We start from the raw sequence: 19576 nt of genomic DNA on the forward strand, positions 1-19576 counted from the left end.
ATGTAGAGAAGAAGAAGCATTAAGTTGTCATTTGATTGTATATTTAGAGTCAACCGCCATCACTTTTTAAACTATTGTAATTATTGTATTTTTTAATTATTGAAGTAAATGTCTCATCTAGATAAAGCCATCTTTTTCAAGAGTGGCCAGACCAAGCGATTGGAGAGCATTGTAACAACCACCCACAAATCCCACAGCACACAAGTGAAGCAATATCCAGTTCATAGAGATAGGAAGATCGAGGTCACAACAGTGACAGACCAAGAATACAAATTTTTCAATCCTTAAAAAAACTGACTTCAAGCCCCCAATAATACTCCACTCTGACAATTTTATGTCCTTCTGTAGATTATTCTAGGTGACAGGGGAAATATATTTATAGTGGAACTAATATGCTCATTTCCAGCTCCATAATTTTAGTCTTGGATTGAACAAGAATAGCTTTGCATGATTCATAGTTTCCCCCAGAAAAGCTAAATTTATCTAAAACCAGGCCCTGGGGCAGTCCTTCATTTTAACGACAATTTAGCTTTACCATTAAGATCACACTCCCTTTAAGCCAGATTTGTTCTGATTGGCTGCCCCTTGCAAACAGAAGGTCCAAACAGCACGCGGTTGGTTCAAGAGCTGTGTGCCTGAGATGACCATATTAGGCATATCTGCTCTCAGTGACGTATTACAGAGATAGAAATAATAATAAAAAAAAAATTCCTTAAACAGAGTGCTTAGATAAGTACGAAAACTTTGGGGAACAGAGCGTGCATGCATATATGCTAGCATAATGATCTGAGACTCGTTTCAAGGCAAAAGTAAAAAAGAGAGAGAAGAACCAAAGATCCTTTACATACTGACCGCACCGTTAAGACACCTATTTGCATATAAATCCCACAGAGCACTAAACGTTCACCCCCCTTCACTTTGGGGTGGCTGTAGCTCAGTTGGCAGAGAAGGTCAGCCACTAATCAGAAGGTCGGTGGTTCGATCCCAGGCTGCACCCTGGCTGCATGCCAAATATCCTTGGGCAAGATACTAACCCCGTGTTTGCCTACTGGTGGTGGTCAGAGGGCCCGGTGGCGCCTGTGTCCGGCAGCCTCGCCTCTGTCAGTGCGCCCCAGGGCAGCTGTGGCTACAATGTAGCTTGCTATCGCCAGTGTGTGAATGTGTGTGTGAATGGGTGAATGACTGAATGTAGTGTAAAGCGCTTTGGGGTCCTATGGACTAGAAAAGCGCTATACAAATGCAGGCCATTACCATTTACTTTCTGAGCTAAACAGAAAAAATAATACTGACCTCTCACACTTACAACCTGAATCTCGCAATGTAAATTTCACTGCAGTGCAAGTGACCAAAATTTCACGGCCAAGAGTTACACCGCTTGCACACAATTCGTTGCTTTTAATTATCAACAGTAGACAGGGGGGAAGGTGTACAGGGCTCAGTGAAAGTCTCCCTTCTACTCCTCAACAAATGGATTTCCAGGGAGAAAAGTCAGGCGCAGATAACACATTCCAACCAAGGGAGGTCTGCCTCTATGCTTTCCTCTTCCCTTGAATGCAAAAATTTCACACACAAATGCATAAAGAGGAGTGCTGGTTTAAACTTCAAAGGTTTCAAGCCACAGGCATGGAGAGGGAAATGTCTCTCAATAGGAGAGTGAGTTTATGAATTTTTCAGGGCCCCACCTCGCTAACATTAAGGAGAGATGCAACAGGCTATTCTATGAAAATTATTTGGCTATTCCCACCTGTGCACTTGAAATAAAGGATTTTGCCTCCGGCTCATCCCGGCAGTGTTTGTCCACCTGAGCCTCAAACAAAGACCACAGGCTGATAACGCCTTTAAAAAAAATTGAAAAATGGAATGAGGTAATGAGGAAAAACAGGTTGAGAGTAAAAAGGGAGAAGGAATAAAACGAAGTCGATAATTAAAAGGACAGCAGGAGAGAAGGGTCGAGAAAGCAGAGAGGAACATGGATAATGACAGCGTGAAAAGTAATGAGATAGAAAGCAGTTGGATGAAGCAGAATTCTTTCTGTCTCTGTTAGCCACCAGTCTTGGCTCACGCTGGGCTCTGTGAGGCCAAGTGTGAAAAGTAGCCATGAAAATGGATGGCAACAGGTAGCAAACCTTTCCTCCATGTCAAGAGGAGCCTCTGGGCTTGAAACCACTGCAAACATCAAAGCCACAGCTAGCCTAGCCTGCCACTAAGTACTCTCCTTTCAAAGTCTGACGCTCAAATTTCAGTGAAAGGTTAAACTTGTTTTTTTCTTGTTTGCTCCTGCAGAACAAAGAGCTGACCCGGGGACCGGTTTACATTTTCAAGAAAGCTCCTTGTCAATTATTTGGCCACAATATAAACAAGGAAGTAGGTGCAGAGTAACTCCAGTGCAATGGACAAACTGCAATTCATAGAGTGCGGGAAAACACGGTCATTCAGGCCAGTGTTGTTGTTTTTGTACACCTTCCGTCCCTTTAAAGACACTAAAGAGGACTACTGTGAGTAATACTTAACCTCATAGTTAAGGAAAACTGTATTGGCTGTTATATACATTAAACAGTATATGGGTAAAAGATGAGGGCACCAATTCTTTGTAATTTGTCATCAAACTATATTTCATCCATGAAGCTTTCCTGTAGCATTTAAAGTTTGTGATTACTTCCAGCATCTGGTTCACCTTATATTAATGTGTCTTGTTTTTTATGTCCTAATTCCTGTGTATAGAAAGTGTATACAGTGTATACATTTGTGTTAGCCTATGACAGGCTGTTATTTGTACTGAAGACAAATCATACTAACACAATGAATGCAGCAATACTAACTATATAGATTACTTTCTAAGAACCGTCATCCTAAAAGAGCAGCTTGTGGGAAAGGTGTTTTTTTTTGTGTGTGAACAAAGAGTTTAAGATCTGTCAAAGAAAACAAATTTATCAATCAGATTTCCGTTTCCAAATAACATTAAGGACAGAACTTGCAACAAAACTATGTGACAGTCCAGTATTTCCTGCAACATGTTAAAGAACACAAAAGACTGAAATGAACCCAGTTAATATTGATTTTATATAAATTTCCCTCTTGTGTCTGTGGAAACAGCATTCACATGTACATTACAATAATCCATATCACAGCGCTGCTTATCTATGATTAAATACCAGTTTTATAAAATGAAAATGTGTCATTAGCAGTGCCTTGCATAGTGCACTATGCATTTGTTTCATAAAAAGGGGCTGCAGGAAAAGCGCATCCAATGCCGGCGCTTGCTCGTTAATTTACACATTTCAGGGCTCTTGGTAGAGGTGACAGACGGTTTGGTGTAAAGTGTCACACCGTCTCATCAAGAAATGAAAAAACTAACAGAGTGCTAAGCCAGCAAGAGGACAGATGCAGGGATTGATGACTCTCAATTAGACCTGCTAGGCCCGGTGGCCGGGCTAATGCCATAATGAGTCATCCAGAGCGCACTGCAGCATTTGTTGATCAATGTGATATATCCTAATCCAAGCTCAGGCATGAGCAGAATCACTAACAAAAGACTCAAAGAGAGGGGATTAACTATGATGCTAACTGAAGGAAACAAACACCAGAATGGGTGATTCAGGAAACATCAGCCATAATGGCTGCTATGGGCAGATTAAAGAGGGTATTTAGCATCTCTCGAACATAATGTGTGCCTCTGTGTCAAGTGATTGTGCTGTGGAAGGAATAAAAATATTCTTTTTTCATGGCCAGACATGAAATTACGCAACATTGTTTGTTACACCCAGAAATATGGTGGTGTTCTGTGGTCTAGACATACACTAAAGTCAAAGCCAGTCCCCTTAATTAGAGATTGACTGAGATAGGATTTTTAAGACCAAATGAAGGTGTCATTCTAAACAGCATCATGGCAATGTAAAAATGCCACTGATGCAACAATTAGTAGTAAAATTCCTGTCCTTTTAACTTTAAACTTTCTTGATATTCCTCAGTCAGCTGTAACCATAACTGCAGGGCAAAGTGGAAGCATTCGAGACTAAAAACAGGACTCCTGTAATAGTAAAGTGCTGATTGTTGTTAAGATCTTATCTTATGTTAATGATTTCACAGCTATATTTAGAAATGATCTCAACATCTACCAAACATTTACCATAGAAACCAGTGGTGTGAATGATGTCACTGTTATCTTACTGTAACAAAGCAGATGATCGTCATGATTCTCTCATCCCCCATCCTCCAAGAATTACAAGTTACAGGTTATCCACTGCAGTATATACACTGAACAAAAATATAAACGCAACACTTTTGTTTTTGCTCCCATTCCCCATGGGATGGACGTAGAGACCTAAAATTCATTCCAGATACACAATATAACCATCCCTCCCAAACAGTGGTCACAAATCAGTCCAAATGTGTGGTAGTGGGCACATCTGCTATATTGAGATAATCCATCCCACCTCACAGGTGTGCCACATCAGGATGCTGATCTGATCTAAAATGTATTAAAGATAATTAATTTCATTATTAAGATGCTTATGTGTTTAATTTGCTGGGCACTTGTTGCCACCCCTCCTTTCTGCTTTTTGCAATTTCAACCCTATTGTGTGAATCTCACGCAGGTGCTCTGTTTTACATAACTTAACATTGACCAGGTCTCCACATTACTACATTTGCTAATTATACATAATGATGATCTCTGCCAGTGTCTGTGTTCTGCCGGAGAAAAAAGAACCCATTTTTCTGACCACATTTCAGTTGTTTTATCAAAAAAGTTAAAAATCTGAAGTTTTCAGTGTAGTGCATTACATTATGTTTTAACATTTCACAGTTTTTCATGTACGTAAGCACCTTTCAACCTCTCCTTTCCAAAACTCTGACAGTATTTGAATCTGTTGACTTCATGTCTAATTACACACCCTAATCACCCAAATCTCAACAGGTTCTCCTGAGTTACATTCAGCACAGCACAAGTCTGACCTACAGTACGTGCAGTCACTTCAACAGATCTACAGTATTATGATGCACTGACATAGTTATATACACTGAACAAAAATATAAACGCAACACTTTTGTTTTTGCTCCCATTCCCCATGGGATGGACGTAGAGACCTAAAATTCATTCCAGATACACAATATAACCATCCCTCCCAAACAGTGGTCACAAATCAGTCCAAATGTGTGGTAGTGGGCACATCTGCTTTAATGAGATAATCCATCCCACCTCACAGGTGTGCCACATCAGGATGCTGATCTGACATCATGAGTAGTGCACAGGTGTACCTCAGACTGCCCACAACAAAAGGCCACCCTGGAATGTGCAGTTTTTTGCACTGTTGGGGGTCTGGGGACCCAGAACCGGTCAGTATCTGGTGTGACCACCATTTGCTTCATGCAGTGCAACACATCGTCACATGGAGTCTATCAGATTGTCAATTGTGGCCTGTGGAATGTTGGTCCACTCCACTTCAATGGCTGTGCGAGGTTGTTGGATATTCGTGGGAACTGGTACACGCTGTCGTATACGCCGGTCAAGCACATCCCGAACATGCTCAATGGGTGACATGTCCGGTGAGTATGCTGGCCATGCAAGAACTGGGACATTCTCAGCTGCCATCTGCCCTGAACAATGTGAACCATGATTCATCCGTGAAGCGCACACCTCTCCAACGTGCCAGACGCCATCGAATGTGAGCATTTGCCCACACAAGTCTGTTACGGCGACGAGCTGGAGTCAGGTCAAGACCCCGATGAGGACGACGGGCATGCAGTTGAGCGTCCCTGAGACGGTTTCTGACAGTCTGTGCAGAAATTGTTTGGTTGTGCAAACCAATTGTTCCAGCAGCTGTCTGGGTGGCTGGTCTCAGACGATCTTGGAGGTGAACCTGCTGGATGTGGAGGTCCTGGGCTGGTGTGGTTACACGAGGTCTGCGGTTGTGAGGCCGGTTGGATGTGCTGCCATATTCTCTGAAACGCCTGTGGAGACGGCTTATGGTTGAGAAATGAACATTCAATGCACGGGCGACAGATCTGGTTGACATTCCTGCTGTCAGCATGCCAATTGCACGCTCCCTCATTGCTTGTGGCATCTGTGGCATTTTGCTGTGAGTCAAAACTGCACATTCCAGGGTGGCCTTTTGTTGTGGGAAGTCTGAGGTACACCTGTGCACTACTCATGATGTCAGATCAGCATCCTGATGTGGCACACCTGTGAGGTGGGATGGATTATCTCAATATAGCAGATGTGCCCACTACCACACATTTGGACTGATTTGTGACCACTGTTTGGGAGGGATGGTTATATTGTGTATCTGGAATGAATTTTAGGTCTCTACGTCCATCCCATGGGGAATGGGAGCAAAAACAAAAGTGTTGCGTTTATATTTTTGTTCAGTGTATATAACTATGTCAGTGCATCATAATACTGTAGTTCTGTTGAAGTGACTGCACGTACTGTAGGTCAGACTTGTGCTGTGCTGAATGTAACTCAGGAGAACCTGTTGAGATTTGGGTGATTAGGGTGTGTAATTAGACATGAAGTCAACACATTCAAATACTGTCAGAGTTTTGGAAAGGAGAGGTTGAAAGGTGCTTACGTACATGAAAAACTGTGAAATGTTAAAACATAATGTAATGCACTACACTGAAAACTTCAGATTTTTAACTTTTTTGATAAAACAACTGAAATGTGGTCAGAAAAATGGGTTCTTTTTTCTCCGGCAGAACACAGACACTGGCAGAGATCATGATTATGTATAATTAGCAAATGTAGTAATGTGGAGACCTGGTCGATGTTAAGTTATGTAAAACAGAGCACCTGCGTGAGATTCACACAATAGGGTTGAAATTGCAAAAAGCAGAAAGGAGGGGTGGCAACAAGTGCCCAGCAAATTAAACACATAAGCATCTTAATAATGAAATTAATTATCTTTAATACATTTTAGGACAGTGCAGCAAACACTGTTAATATAATTATAATAACTTCCTCAGACTAAAGTGCCTGCAGTACCTCTGAAAGTAAAGAGTCAAGCCAAAAAGTCTTTATAATCATGCAATGCTCATCTTATTATCATTGCAATAATCACATCCCATGTCTTGTGCAAAAGACTGCCCATTATTTAATCTTGCTTATAATGAATAATCCAGCTAACCTTACTGATATATTACTGTGGCCAACAATGCAGCAACTGCTCCAAACTTCACCCCAAACCGGAAGCAACTGGATCAGGCTAACATGATAATGCATGTACAGAGAATGCCCACTGATGTAAAAAACCCAATTTCAAGTCCTAAAAATGTAATAGATGAAAACCCGCACACCAGCACACACCTACACGTACATGCATCATTTCAAGTCAGTGAGCAATATGTGACTCAGACCTGCAAAAAATACACAGTCACACAATCAAACCTCTTCATGAATTTATCACATAATCTTCCCATTGTTGACGTATCACCCTTTTAGAAGCATATTTACACATATAACTGTGTATATACCTAATTAACAACAGCTTTTGGATGATGAGATTCTTAATCATTCTTAAAACATTTCGAGTTGCATCACAATTTGGTTGCTTTAAATTTCTTCACAGGAAACAATTTTCAGATTTAGGTTCACGTATTGTTTAGGAGGTTTTTCTCCCCCAACTACATAAGAAATAAATGTCTTAAAATGCTTCATAAGCAACACGAGCTTTTATGAAACATATAAAGAGGGTAAGCATGCAATCATGTTTTGGTCCGTACATTAACAGATGATCTTGATAAAGATAGTCAAATCAGAAACATGGCAGCCAGCAGCTGTCATAGTTTTTCTTTTCTGCCTTTATTTCTTTCATGTAGTCATTCATTCAGTCTGGTTTTCATCTTCTTACAAAACCATCTTCTCCCTCTTCAGACTCGCCACTCTCACCTGCCCTGCTTTCCTGCCTGCATCACCTGATCTTCCCTGGCCTCTGATCACCAGGAGCCACTTCACTAATCAACCCTGCAGGATATATACCCTAAGCTCGCAACTGCTACTCTGCCAGATTGCTTCTGTGCTCTTTGCCGTTGCTTTCCAGAAAACTTTTTTGCATCTCATGCCTTACCTGCTTTTAGGACCTTGTTATTTTTGAAGTAAAGCTTGCTTTTTCCCCCCACTTTTACATCCTGCTCTGGTTTCATTGTAACTAAACTATCTTTGGCAGTATCTACTGCAAAAAAATCATAACACTTGTGAAATTTGCTCTCACCTCAAAATGATCAAGTGGTATTTTGGCACATTACAAGCACTGTAAGGTATCCGAAACCATGCAAGATTTGATTAATGTTTGCAAAATCTAAAGTCCTCATTTTGTCTGATGTGTTAGAAGCAAGAAAAATGGACGAGCATAAGAATTTGAGTTTGAAGAGCAAAGGCTGGCCTGTGTGGTCCGATCCAGCAGACGAGCTATATGCTCAAATTGCCAAAAAAGTTAATGTTGGCTGTCAGAAAGATGCCAGAATTTACAGTGAATCACGGTTTATTCCCACCCACCTCACCACTCTAAACTGTGTTCTAAATAACCCTAATCACTCAGGCCACTAACACAGAGACTCTACACTCAGACATGTCCTGTTGCATTGCTTCCAAGCACTTTGTTCTCCAATGTGTGCCTTTCTCTTGTTTTGTATATATTCTTCTTAGCTGTACATATTTCTTTTGTTTGCTACTTATTCCTGCTGTCTTACTATTTATATTTTACTTTTGCACGGAGCATGGGGCACCTATTTCGTTGTTGAAGTACACGACAATAAAGGTCTGTTCCATTCTATTCTATGTTGCGTATTGGGTTGCATAGCTGCAGACCAGTCCGGGTGCCCATGCTGATGCCAGTCCAACAGCACAAGCACCAACAATGGGCACATGACCATCAAAACTGGACCACAGAGCAATGAAAGAAGGTGGTCTGGTCTGACGAATCATGTTTTCTTTTGCATCATGTGGATGGCCAAGTTTGTGCAGTATGGGAATAAGGCAAGCCATCGGACGCAGTGTGATACTTTGGGCAGTGTTCTGCTGGCAAACCTTGGGTCTTGCCGTCCATGTGGATGTTACTTTGACACACACCACCTACCTAAGCATTACCAGAGAGCATGGACACCCTTTCATGGAAACAGTATTCTCTTATGTCCGTGGCATCTTTCAGCAGGATAATGTTCCCTGCCACAAAGTAAAAGAATGGTTTGAGAAGCAAAATGAGATTGAGGTGTTGACTTAGTCTCCAAATTCACAGGATCTCAATCCAGTCGAGCATCTGTGGGACGTGCTGGATAAAACAAGTCTGATCCATGGAGTTCCCACCTCTCAACTAAAAGGATCTATTGCTAACATCTTGGTGCCAGATACCACAGGACACCTTCAGGTGCCAGTGGAGATGCATCGACAGATGAAGGCTGTTTTGGCACAGTAGAAGGACCAATGCAATATTGAGCAGGTGGTCATAATTTTATGCCGGATAGGTATAATTTGTAGACACAGATTAAAGCCTGTGTTTGAGGAAAAAAAGTTTCAATTCAAAAAAAGCAAAAAGCATATTTTTTATCAAACTGTCCCGGTTTTGTGCATGCTTGTTCATGGTGCATTATGCATGGTTTTACTGCAACACTTAAATAACTCAAGTCATCATTAATGCCATGAGTGTCAGCTGTAATTTTCATACCATGGCAAGTAAAAATGTGTGCTGAAAAAAAGACATTAAAAATAATAATTTGAACCACACTGATAGTTGAAAAATATTACCAAGACAAAGACAATCACAAGTCTATGAAAAGAGTGTAGGGATGGCATTTGCAATTAATTACGCCCTAATGATGATAATATGAAGGAATAAGGATTCAGCACACCACTTGTTACCTTTTATACACAACAGACTTGAAGCCATCAATTAAGATTTTTAAAAAGGGTGTAGAAGGCCATCTTCTTTCTTCCTCTTTGTTAATGATGGCTCATATCTCAAATTTTTCTGCCCTCACCACGTGGTAATAACGGCAGTATCTGATACTAATGCTGATGACGTAAATGTTTAAGGGATAGGTGGATAGCCTAAATGTGTGTACCCTTTTGGATGGGATGTGTTTCACAGTGAGGAGTGTCAAGTGTGAACACAAAGCATCATTTCCTAAAGCAGCATGAAAATAGGTTCCAAAAACATCATCTCCAGAGCTTTACTGTCACCTACGGAAACACATTCAGAAAGTGTGAACACAGTTTCACGGTGGAGCAAGGCTAGTTATAGTTTGATAATCGAAAACACATACAGTATAGAAAACACATGTTCACAGTTGGTGTGCTAGAACAGGGGCAAACCTATAAACTTGTAAAATCCATTTAATTTTAAAGATTGAAACACGAGCTTTTTGGTCTATGAGAGTGGGAAATATAATTATGGCAGCACATAAAGGGTTAAAAATAGGACATTAGTCTGACACCACCTCACAGACAGCTCACAGTTTACAGGATCTCACCTTAGCTCAGGGTCATCGCTGTGAATGGTGACCGTCTGTGGCACATTAAATGGATTCTTAAGGACAAACTCCATGTACTCTGCAGAGCCCAGGCTAGCATAAAGCAGGTGCTGGGTGGTGATGGCCTGGCTCAGCATGTTGGCGATGCTCTCTGCTTTGCTCTTGGCTTCACTGGGATTGGCCAGCTGGGCTTTTTTAGACTGAGCCTGTTACCAAAGAAAAATAGCAAAAGGCTAAAAAACAATTCAGCACTCGGCTGCAAACTACCATAATTATTACCAACGCAGTTGACAGAGAGGGACTTCATTTTTGATCTACCTTGCGTGCTGAAGTTTGCATACACATCATTTTTGTTAAAAAGAAATATCCTAACCAACATAAGGTGTACTCACTCACTTTACCTAAACTTTTGCACGGTTTAAAGTCTCCCAACTCTTTACACTGACTTTTGCATTTTCCCAGATCACAGCAGTCATTTTGAGTCCAATGTTACCATAACTGATGACATTTAAAAAATGATCCCAAGGTTGCAGTAAAACAGAGTTTTTAAACATGACATTTCTGATAAGAAGGAAAAGAACGCTCGACTGAATAGCCTATGATTACATGTCATAGATGTGTACAAGCTTTAAAGAATGCTTTCAGAGCAGGCAAACATTCCTTTGGAGCCAATGACCTTTTCAAAATCAGTTTATATTTTCTTAAGCGAAATGAGATAGATCCAGACTTTTATCAGTGCTATAACACTGAGAACTGATCATTGTAATTGATGTTTATTCTCAAACATTAAACTGGTAAAAAAAAATAAAAAATTCCAAAGCTGATGGAAAAGATGTTTTTTTCATCCCTGACAAATATGCCATTATAAATTTAATGTAAAAACTTTTACAAAGCTCATAATGCCCATTAGTAAATTGGTCCAAAAAAATAAATTAAAGACCTGAACTTCAGCTTGCCAAAACACAATATTGAAATTTTCCACGGGTTTAGTCCTCTAAAATGATCCCCAGCATCAACCTGGTCAAATGACGGTTGAGCCCAGAAAGAAAGTTAAATCCAAATTGAATTTGAAGAAAGAACTCAAAAAATATGGTTCCAGTGACGCGAACAGGATTGAGTTATATTCCAAATTGTAATAGCTGTTACAAAGCTGTGAAACAAGCAGATCACAAGGTCTTACCACAAGAAGAAAAAGCCTGCACCCATGGGTGAAAAAAATGCAAGTTGTCACAAACAGTTAGTTAAAGTCAAGTTCTTCTAACAAAGACATCATGATGTTAAATGTCTTCATTATGGACCTAGGATGTTAAAGCTGCATTAAAGATGACTTAACAGTTCCAACCATCCCTTAAGACTATGCTCATGACAAGTGTCATATCAGTCTTGTGTATGTGTTACAACCTATCCTGACAGCGTGCCCTTTAACCTCCTGTGCTTTTGTGACTGTGAGGAGAACTCTGAGACATGTTTCGGAGCAAGAAAGCAGGCTGTTGTTGTGCCTCTGTTGTCTTTCTCAGATATCAGTGAAGAAGACTCAGAGGGACAGATTATTGCAGCTCAGCTTTAGATAGGAGCTATTTTTGGCTCACTGTGGACTTAAAGTGCAATGTTTGACCTCACCGCAACCTTTGCCGTTTTAGCATCTTCGCTGGCCTCCCGCTCGCGCACTGCAGCCATGCACTTCAGCTTTCGGTCACTGTCATCAGGTTTGTTTAGGCTGTTCTCCTTGGGCACGACACCGTCAGCTCTGATCCCGCGTCGGAACAATGGCACCCGATCCTCATTTATCGGCAGTCTGTCTGCTTGTGCAGTGTTCCTCGCTGTGAAGTAGAAACAAGCTGCAATCATGAATATATTTACTGAACAGAGTGGAGTCTAATCTCTTAGCCATTTTGACCATATGTTCTAAAACCCCTCCAAATGTCCACAAGAGAGAAGCGCTGACAAATTAAAGTATTGTTGGAACACAAGAAAGAACAGCTTGTTTACAGAAAACAGTCCAGTCAAACAACTGGCACCGCTACAACTGGGCCAAAGCCCTGCTGCTGGGAAAACAAACTCACTCTCTCCTCCTAAATTATCTTTCACCTCCACGGTCATGTGTACTCTTCAAGGACTAAAACACCTAATTAAAATATCAAATTCATCTACCAGTCACCAAATAATCCATCCTCATTTGGACTGGATCATGCAAATTACCCGACTGTTTACACGAGAATTTGCCTAATCCTGCACTTTGAATAACACTCAGACATTAACAAACTTTAAGTGAGAGCTGCTTAAACCATATTTTTGTTATCTAGAACAGCTTTACTCTTCCAACATTCGGTTTGGAGCCAAGTGATGGAGCTCGCATCGCAGCAATGGGAAGATAAACCCAGACTGACTGAAATTGGCCACAAATCTTAAACAGAAATGGGCTGTTTTCAGTGCGGAGAAAAAAAGCAAGTAGTACATCAGGAAGTGAGGGTGAGAAATGGGGAGACCGAGGGGGGAAAAAGAGAGAATGACAGAAAGAAGACATGAGGTTTATGTAAAGTAGTTTATTTAAGCTCTTCAAGAATATTACCTATGGTAATTGGAATGCATCAGACATTAGACTTGGATTAATTCCTTAAGCATTCATCAGATGGTTTTCAGGATCCTCTGAAAACTATTCTTCTGCTTTATTTTGTACTCCTTGTAATGCTTCGGGTTTTGCATTGCATTTGTTGTTAGATATACATCACCTCACTGGTCATAGTGCCTCTGAAATTACTTGTATTTGCTGTGTCACTTTGATAAATAACAGCCTGATGGGATATCTGACTCCCTTTCTGTTTTCTACTCCCACTATCACTGTTCTTCTCTGAACCAGTGTCGTTATCAAAGAGGCACTGGCCTGACAGTCACCTAACCTGATAGTGTCCAGCTATACTGGTTCCTTCACAGCCACGGGCAGGCAGAAGTGGGACAGGGATGGTGAGATACACACACACACACACACACACACACACACACACACACACACACACACACACACACACACACACACACACACACACAGCACAGTGCAGCTGCTCTGTTCACAGGTGCTTACTGTTAACTGGCTGACTGGACTCCAGTGAAAGCAATTATTGCGCTGAAAGTGTTTAAATGGCACAAGAAGGTGGAGAAGAGGAAAGAGTTCAATTTAGGAGAGACAAGAGGAGTCGGAGAGGTTGCGGTAGTTAGAGAGGTGCGATAAAGGTAAGACTGTGAGCAAGCAGTGAACAGACTGTGTTTGCACAGTAACAAGAGCTGTGAATACATGATTGCAACAGTTTGTGGAATACATGTTAGGCGAACCTGTTCATGAATTAATTATGAAACATATTTTATATACACAAAATGTTTGCTGCTACCTCCAAACGCATTAGAGTGTCTTTGTGTATCAGTATGTGGTGTGCACGAAGCAAATGTTTTAAGAAGTGTGATGAAATTCTTTATACTATTCTAAGCAACTGGCTGATTTGCAGCTTGCTTTTAATCTGTTTTTTATCCGTGTGTGTGTGCGCGCGTGTGTGTGTGCCAGTCATTCACATTTGAGGACAAATTTAGGAATCACATACCAGTTGACTCGTGATGGTTTGTGTAATTGAGGAAAAAATTGGTTTCCCCAGTGTGTTTCTGCCTTTACTTGGAGTGTGCATACACACACACACACACACACACACACACACACACACACACACAAAACACAAACAGGACTGTGGCTAGCCACCAGAGACGCTTCTGTAAGCTCAATTAGTTTGAAAATTGAGTGGTTCTGTGGTGCAGCCAAGAGAGAATGTGAAATAGATCTGGTTGAGCTGATCAAGGCACAAACATGGTCACTGCCAAAATAAAAGACACTAATTACTCTGTGGCATAAAATACTCAGTAACCTACATGTGCTTAGACATGCACAGAACTCTAAACAGAGAAAAACAGGAAGAAAAAAACAAACAAAAGCAAAATGCAGTGTGTTGTGGAATAAAATGCTTGCCATTGAGCTGGAGGATGTTCCTGCTGGACAGACTTCCTCCACTGAAACCGCTGGTGACTTCACAAGGCGTGATGATATGCAAGAGAGACTGCATCACGTCTGCTGGCCTCTTTCTGCCAGAGTCTGCAGGGCACCCTTTAGGACAAACAGCAGCTTTTAGTTCTATATACTGACATACGAAACACCTGTGAAAGAACTTTGATTCAGTAACTCTAACTAGCAACCCAGTTATTAACTAAAAAAGGAGGGCTGTACAGTCATTGTGAGACCAGCTCCATCTGTGCTGACCTTCACCTTCACTATTATCTCTTACATTTTTAACACTTGCTTTATCTACTGTCATGGCATTCAAATGGCATTGTGTACATACACTGTTTTTCAATTTATTATGCAACAGTGAAACAACTATACATAACAACTGTTTCAATGAAAGTTTTACGTTTAAAAAAAACATATTTCAACTGATATCTCAGTTCTTATGTAACATAGGAACCCAGAAATACCTTTTTGAACACCTGAAACATAGAGTATATAGTGCAATGTCTTGCAAGAGGCATGAAAGTATAACATCAATATTTTGCAAAAGCTGACAAGAAATTATCAACCTTTAAAAATCTCCAGATGAATTTGGCAACACTGGTGAGATTAAGGCTTATTGAATAAAGCTCAAATAAATCAGAATTATAGGAATTAAAGGAGTACAGAACAAGTCACTATTTAGCAGCAAACGGTTGTATGAGACTGCTGTAGTGTCTCTGGATTGCTGAGAACCTCTCAAGGCAGGATCCTCCACAGTCTGGCAGCTGTGCAGAAAGCTGCAGTTATGTCATCCTTAGCCAAAGCTCATAAAGGGAGATTTTTGCTCAAAAGTCATCTGGCTCTGAAATACAGAAAGATTGCATGATACTTTCCAAGAGATGGAGCTCTGAATATTTTGAGATACGCTACTCTGTCCAGTCAAATGATGTAGATGTTTTTGGAGTGGCCGAGTCGATCCCAGATCCCAGTCACAGACAATGATGTTAAAATGCCCAAGTTTATAAAGAAAAAACTGTTTGTGTTAACTCTTAATTACCTCTTCAAAACTACTGTAAGGGTGGTGTTTAATTAAGGTATTAAAGCTAAAGTTGTGCCTTATTGGTGGTATGGTCTGTTTGAATGACAGGTGGATGCTGACACAGGCCATTAGCTGCCTGCTAGCTGTCACCTCCACTAATTTGACACATTGAACTGAACCCCCTGATAACATATGTGGTGTTACTTAGCACTAATCAGCAGGTATCTGTGTCTGTGCAACACACCCATACTGTCCATCTTTTACAAACTCTCTATGATTCAACCTGGTGATTTACTACTGTGTATAAAACGAAATGTCATTAGTGCTGCAGCATCAGGGTATACTCATTAACTCCCTCTATGAAGTATTTTGTCAGACAGCGTGTTACATTTCATGTCTGTCACTTTTCATTTAGCATTTATTTGAGCTAGTTGTGGCATTCTTTTTTTTTTTTAATAATTGCATCATTATTTCTATATTGTGCTTAATTTTTTAGTATTACATAAAATGTCACAGCAGCAGTAGGAAACGTTTCCACCATTATGTTTATTGCTGCAAGCAAGCATAGTTCATCTCTGTCCTGCTGAAAAGCAAGCTTTGGCTGGTTGGGGTATGCATACAACAGGCTGTGTATAGAAGAGATTAGCATTGTGTTTACACTCACATTCTTCTCCTTTGCGCAACAAATTCAACGTAAAATGCATCTCCACTCTTTAAAAGTTGTTGTGTTTGTCCCATATCGCCAAGAGCTGGGATATAGTAAATAAAATAACGGTCCTCCTTGTGAATAACCTTCGTTCATGGCACAAAAAACTGTGCCAATAAAGAAACTTACTCAAGATATCTCACAATACTACAAAACCTACAATAGCAGTGACTTGCAGATAAGGCTACTGCAATTTTTCTCCAACATTTAAGATGTACTGCACACTTTATTTATGAAGTCAATATTTTATCAGTCAAGTTTTTTTTAATGCTACAATAACAATTTTGGAGATTTTTCTTTCTTTGTTTTCAGTTAATCACATGTTATGTGCTTAGAACTGTATCAGGAGCACAACAAAGGCATGAAAGCACAGTCATCTCTTATTGTTTCACTGGAGGCTAAAAAGAAAGGTCTGAGGACATATCCTCTATGTTTACGATAAAACAACGACAAACAGATTTAAGTTCTCTTTAAAGTCACGTGCAAAACAACGCATTTTTCACTGTCGGTGCTGCCAAAGTGAAAACATTCCAGTGACAGTTGAGGGAAGATCAATACATGCAGACAAGCCTACAGTGGTAATTAGTGGCCTGAAATTGCCAGAAAGGTCTGGACACAAAAAGCTGGCAACACGATGCTGATGGATGGGTTTGTTGGCCTCTGTCTGGTTTGGCTGAGTGCTGGGTGTCAGTGATGAAGTAAGACACTTGAACACAGAGCAGTTAAATATCACCTGGAACTATCTGCCAGTATTTCTGGAATGGGGACTGGCCACAGATTTACACAACCTTATTCTAAAGAATTCTTAGATAAAGAAAAAAAAGATCTCTCACTGTATTAGTCTTGTCATCACATCCGCTCTATGTTCAGGATAGTTTGAATAGCTCAGTTGACAGTTTGGAAAAAACAGTCCCGGGAGTATTCAACCTGCTGTAATTGTGTCCTCTTTTTGTTTCCAGGATGGCAAAAACATAACTTTTCCCTCTTTTTAACAGGCAAGTGGATAAATAAGTGCTTCATGGTGCACTTGTAGCAGGACACTGAATGATGGTCAATATTACAGTTTCTCCAAACATTAATTCATCTAGTGCAGAGCCCCTGCAGTATAGCAGCCACGGGAAAGGCTTGTTTACACCTTTGAATGGTGCTTCACATACAAAATGCCCGCTAAGGGAAGTGACGGGTAATTGCACAGAGTCCCAACCAAAACCTACGACCCACCTTCCTAAGAGCATTTTTAAATACCACAGGTCAAATAGTCTTTTACAGGTACAGGCCTCCACTTGGAAACAGTTAGCTACAATTTACAACACTTGACTGAAGAAGCAAGTCAAATTAAAAGTTTGCAACTGCTTAAATTACAGTGCACTTTGACACGTGCGCTCCCATCACTCCCCTCAGTTTCCAGGCTTTGAGCTGCTTAATTGTATCATAAGAAGTATAGTGTAGTGTTTTCTGAGAGGCTGCGGGATACATAATCCAGGATGCTTTCATATGAAATATGGTGAGTGCAGCAATTAAGTGGCTTTACTGCCCAGAACTGACACCTCTGTTAGCTTATAAGAGTTTTACAAGGGTGTGCCAGAAGTACCCTCCAACTCTTTTAGAGGCCAACTTCTTCATCAGCAATCTGATAATAGGCGGCAGCTAAATGAGTAATGGGGAGCTGGTATTGCCATGCAAACAGACACAGACAGCGTAGCTCTGCAGATTAATGGGTGAGGTGTCTGCCGTCCCAATGCGTTCTTCTCATCATCCATCACCTTTCCCTGGCCACACGACTTAGCCAAATGTATTTGTTTTCAGCAGTGTTTCCCAAATATTACAGTAAAGACGTCATCATCATCACCATCACATCATCATCTACGATCAGTTACGCAGCTGTGTAGAGCTCCTTCCCAAAACCTTCATTATGGACCCTTTGTTTATGTCAAGAATGGCTTTGCTGATCGACAGAATTACACAATAAACCATCAAGAAAGTGATAAGATGAACACCGAGTGCTACATGTCTATAATAAAACAAATGGACTGATGATGAACCCAATTATGATCCTCTGATTTAATCATTCAGTTATTTTAATTAATTGGCTATCGCTACAACCATCATTAAGCCCAACAGATAATACCTACTTAAGTGCGTCTTCTGGTTGACGTGGGTGTCGTATTATCTTTTTTTCCTACCTGCTGAATCACAGTGGCAGATTGTTAAGACAGAGCTCGCGGTCCTCAGTACTTAATTACAACGTGATACTCCAGGTTTGTGCTGCAGACAGAAAGTCAGCACAGCGTCTGCTGCTTCACGTTGTCTGTATGGAGGAGAGTAATTGTGAACAAAGTGCCAGGGGGCTGAACTCTATCAAATTTATTGACTGCCTCTCGCTGTTGCATGACAATAACCCTTCTCTGGAGTAACCCACCTGCCCGCCCTCATTGCTCTGCTGGCAGTTCTAGAGGTTAAGGCCACAACAAACCACTGATTTACTGGGCCCCAGAACAAATGGGAGCAAGCACCAAGGGGGTTTCAAAGTAGCCTGCAATATTCGATTTCTTCTGCCTCCCCGTTCCAGGCCACTGACCTTTCAGAATAAGCAGATATTCTCTAACCTCAAGGCTAAAAGCAAGGCATATGAAGTCAGCCGACTACAAGAGCCTTTAATGAGCAGATATACTGTTTGTGCGCCCCCGAGGGAAGTCACCTATAGCTAAACTAATTGTTAGGTAAATTTCCCGGATATTTTGTTTCACTTGTGCCAGCTTCGGGCAGAAATCTCTCGACTTGTTCCTGCTGTAGCAAACGGTCTCTCCAGGGCTTATCAGGCGGGTGCAGATGAGGAGCACTGTGGTCTGGAGAAGGTTCTAATCTGTCTTCTCTACTGTGCTGAAGCAGATACATGCTGTCGGTTTGTGTATGATGTGTTGGGAGAGATGTGTGTATATGAGGACTACTTAAAGGGACGCCAACAGAACGTACGAGTTGGAGAGAAAGGATCTAGCCACGACACAGTCAGCAAAACTAGTTTTCATCAAAAGGCTTTCCTTTCTGTCACATATGGGCTGTTTTAGTGTTGGCAAATATTACTGTCATTTCAGAGTGGATTAAAAAAGCACCTCCTATTTCGACTTTTTCTTTGGCAATGTAAGCAGTTTTACCTTTTTATGAGTCAAATAAGGTAGAATTGGAGAAGCTGTTAAATAAACACACACATTTGGGATCGGGCACCGAAACAAATCTGTGTGAAATCTGAACTAATGACAACTTTTAAAAAGCAAAACAACAGATCAGCTTTAAGTAAAAACCTCTAAATCACCTTTTAAGTGAAAGGGGTCACCGGGTGATGAAGCTG

General features: G+C 40.8%; 1 protein-coding gene across 2 annotated transcripts in view; it reads right to left on the reverse strand.

Moving 5' to 3' along the window:
• The window catches only part of nphp4 (nephronophthisis 4), a 111998-nt gene that overhangs the window by 18909 nt on the left and 73513 nt on the right, over positions 1 to 19576 (reverse strand). For both annotated transcript variants that reach the window (XM_026153873.1, XM_026153872.1), the window contains exons 12-14: positions 14468 to 14602; positions 12082 to 12281; positions 10462 to 10667 (exon numbers count right to left, since the gene is read on the reverse strand). In XM_026153873.1, the coding sequence (XP_026009658.1) occupies positions 10462 to 10667; positions 12082 to 12281; positions 14468 to 14602 (541 nt within the window). The remainder of the gene's footprint in view (positions 1 to 10461; positions 10668 to 12081; positions 12282 to 14467; positions 14603 to 19576) is intronic.

Source organism: Astatotilapia calliptera, chromosome 20 (genome assembly GCF_900246225.1).
Source record: "Astatotilapia calliptera chromosome 20, fAstCal1.2, whole genome shotgun sequence".
In the NCBI taxonomy this organism is placed as follows: Eukaryota; Metazoa; Chordata; class Actinopteri; order Cichliformes; family Cichlidae; genus Astatotilapia; species Astatotilapia calliptera.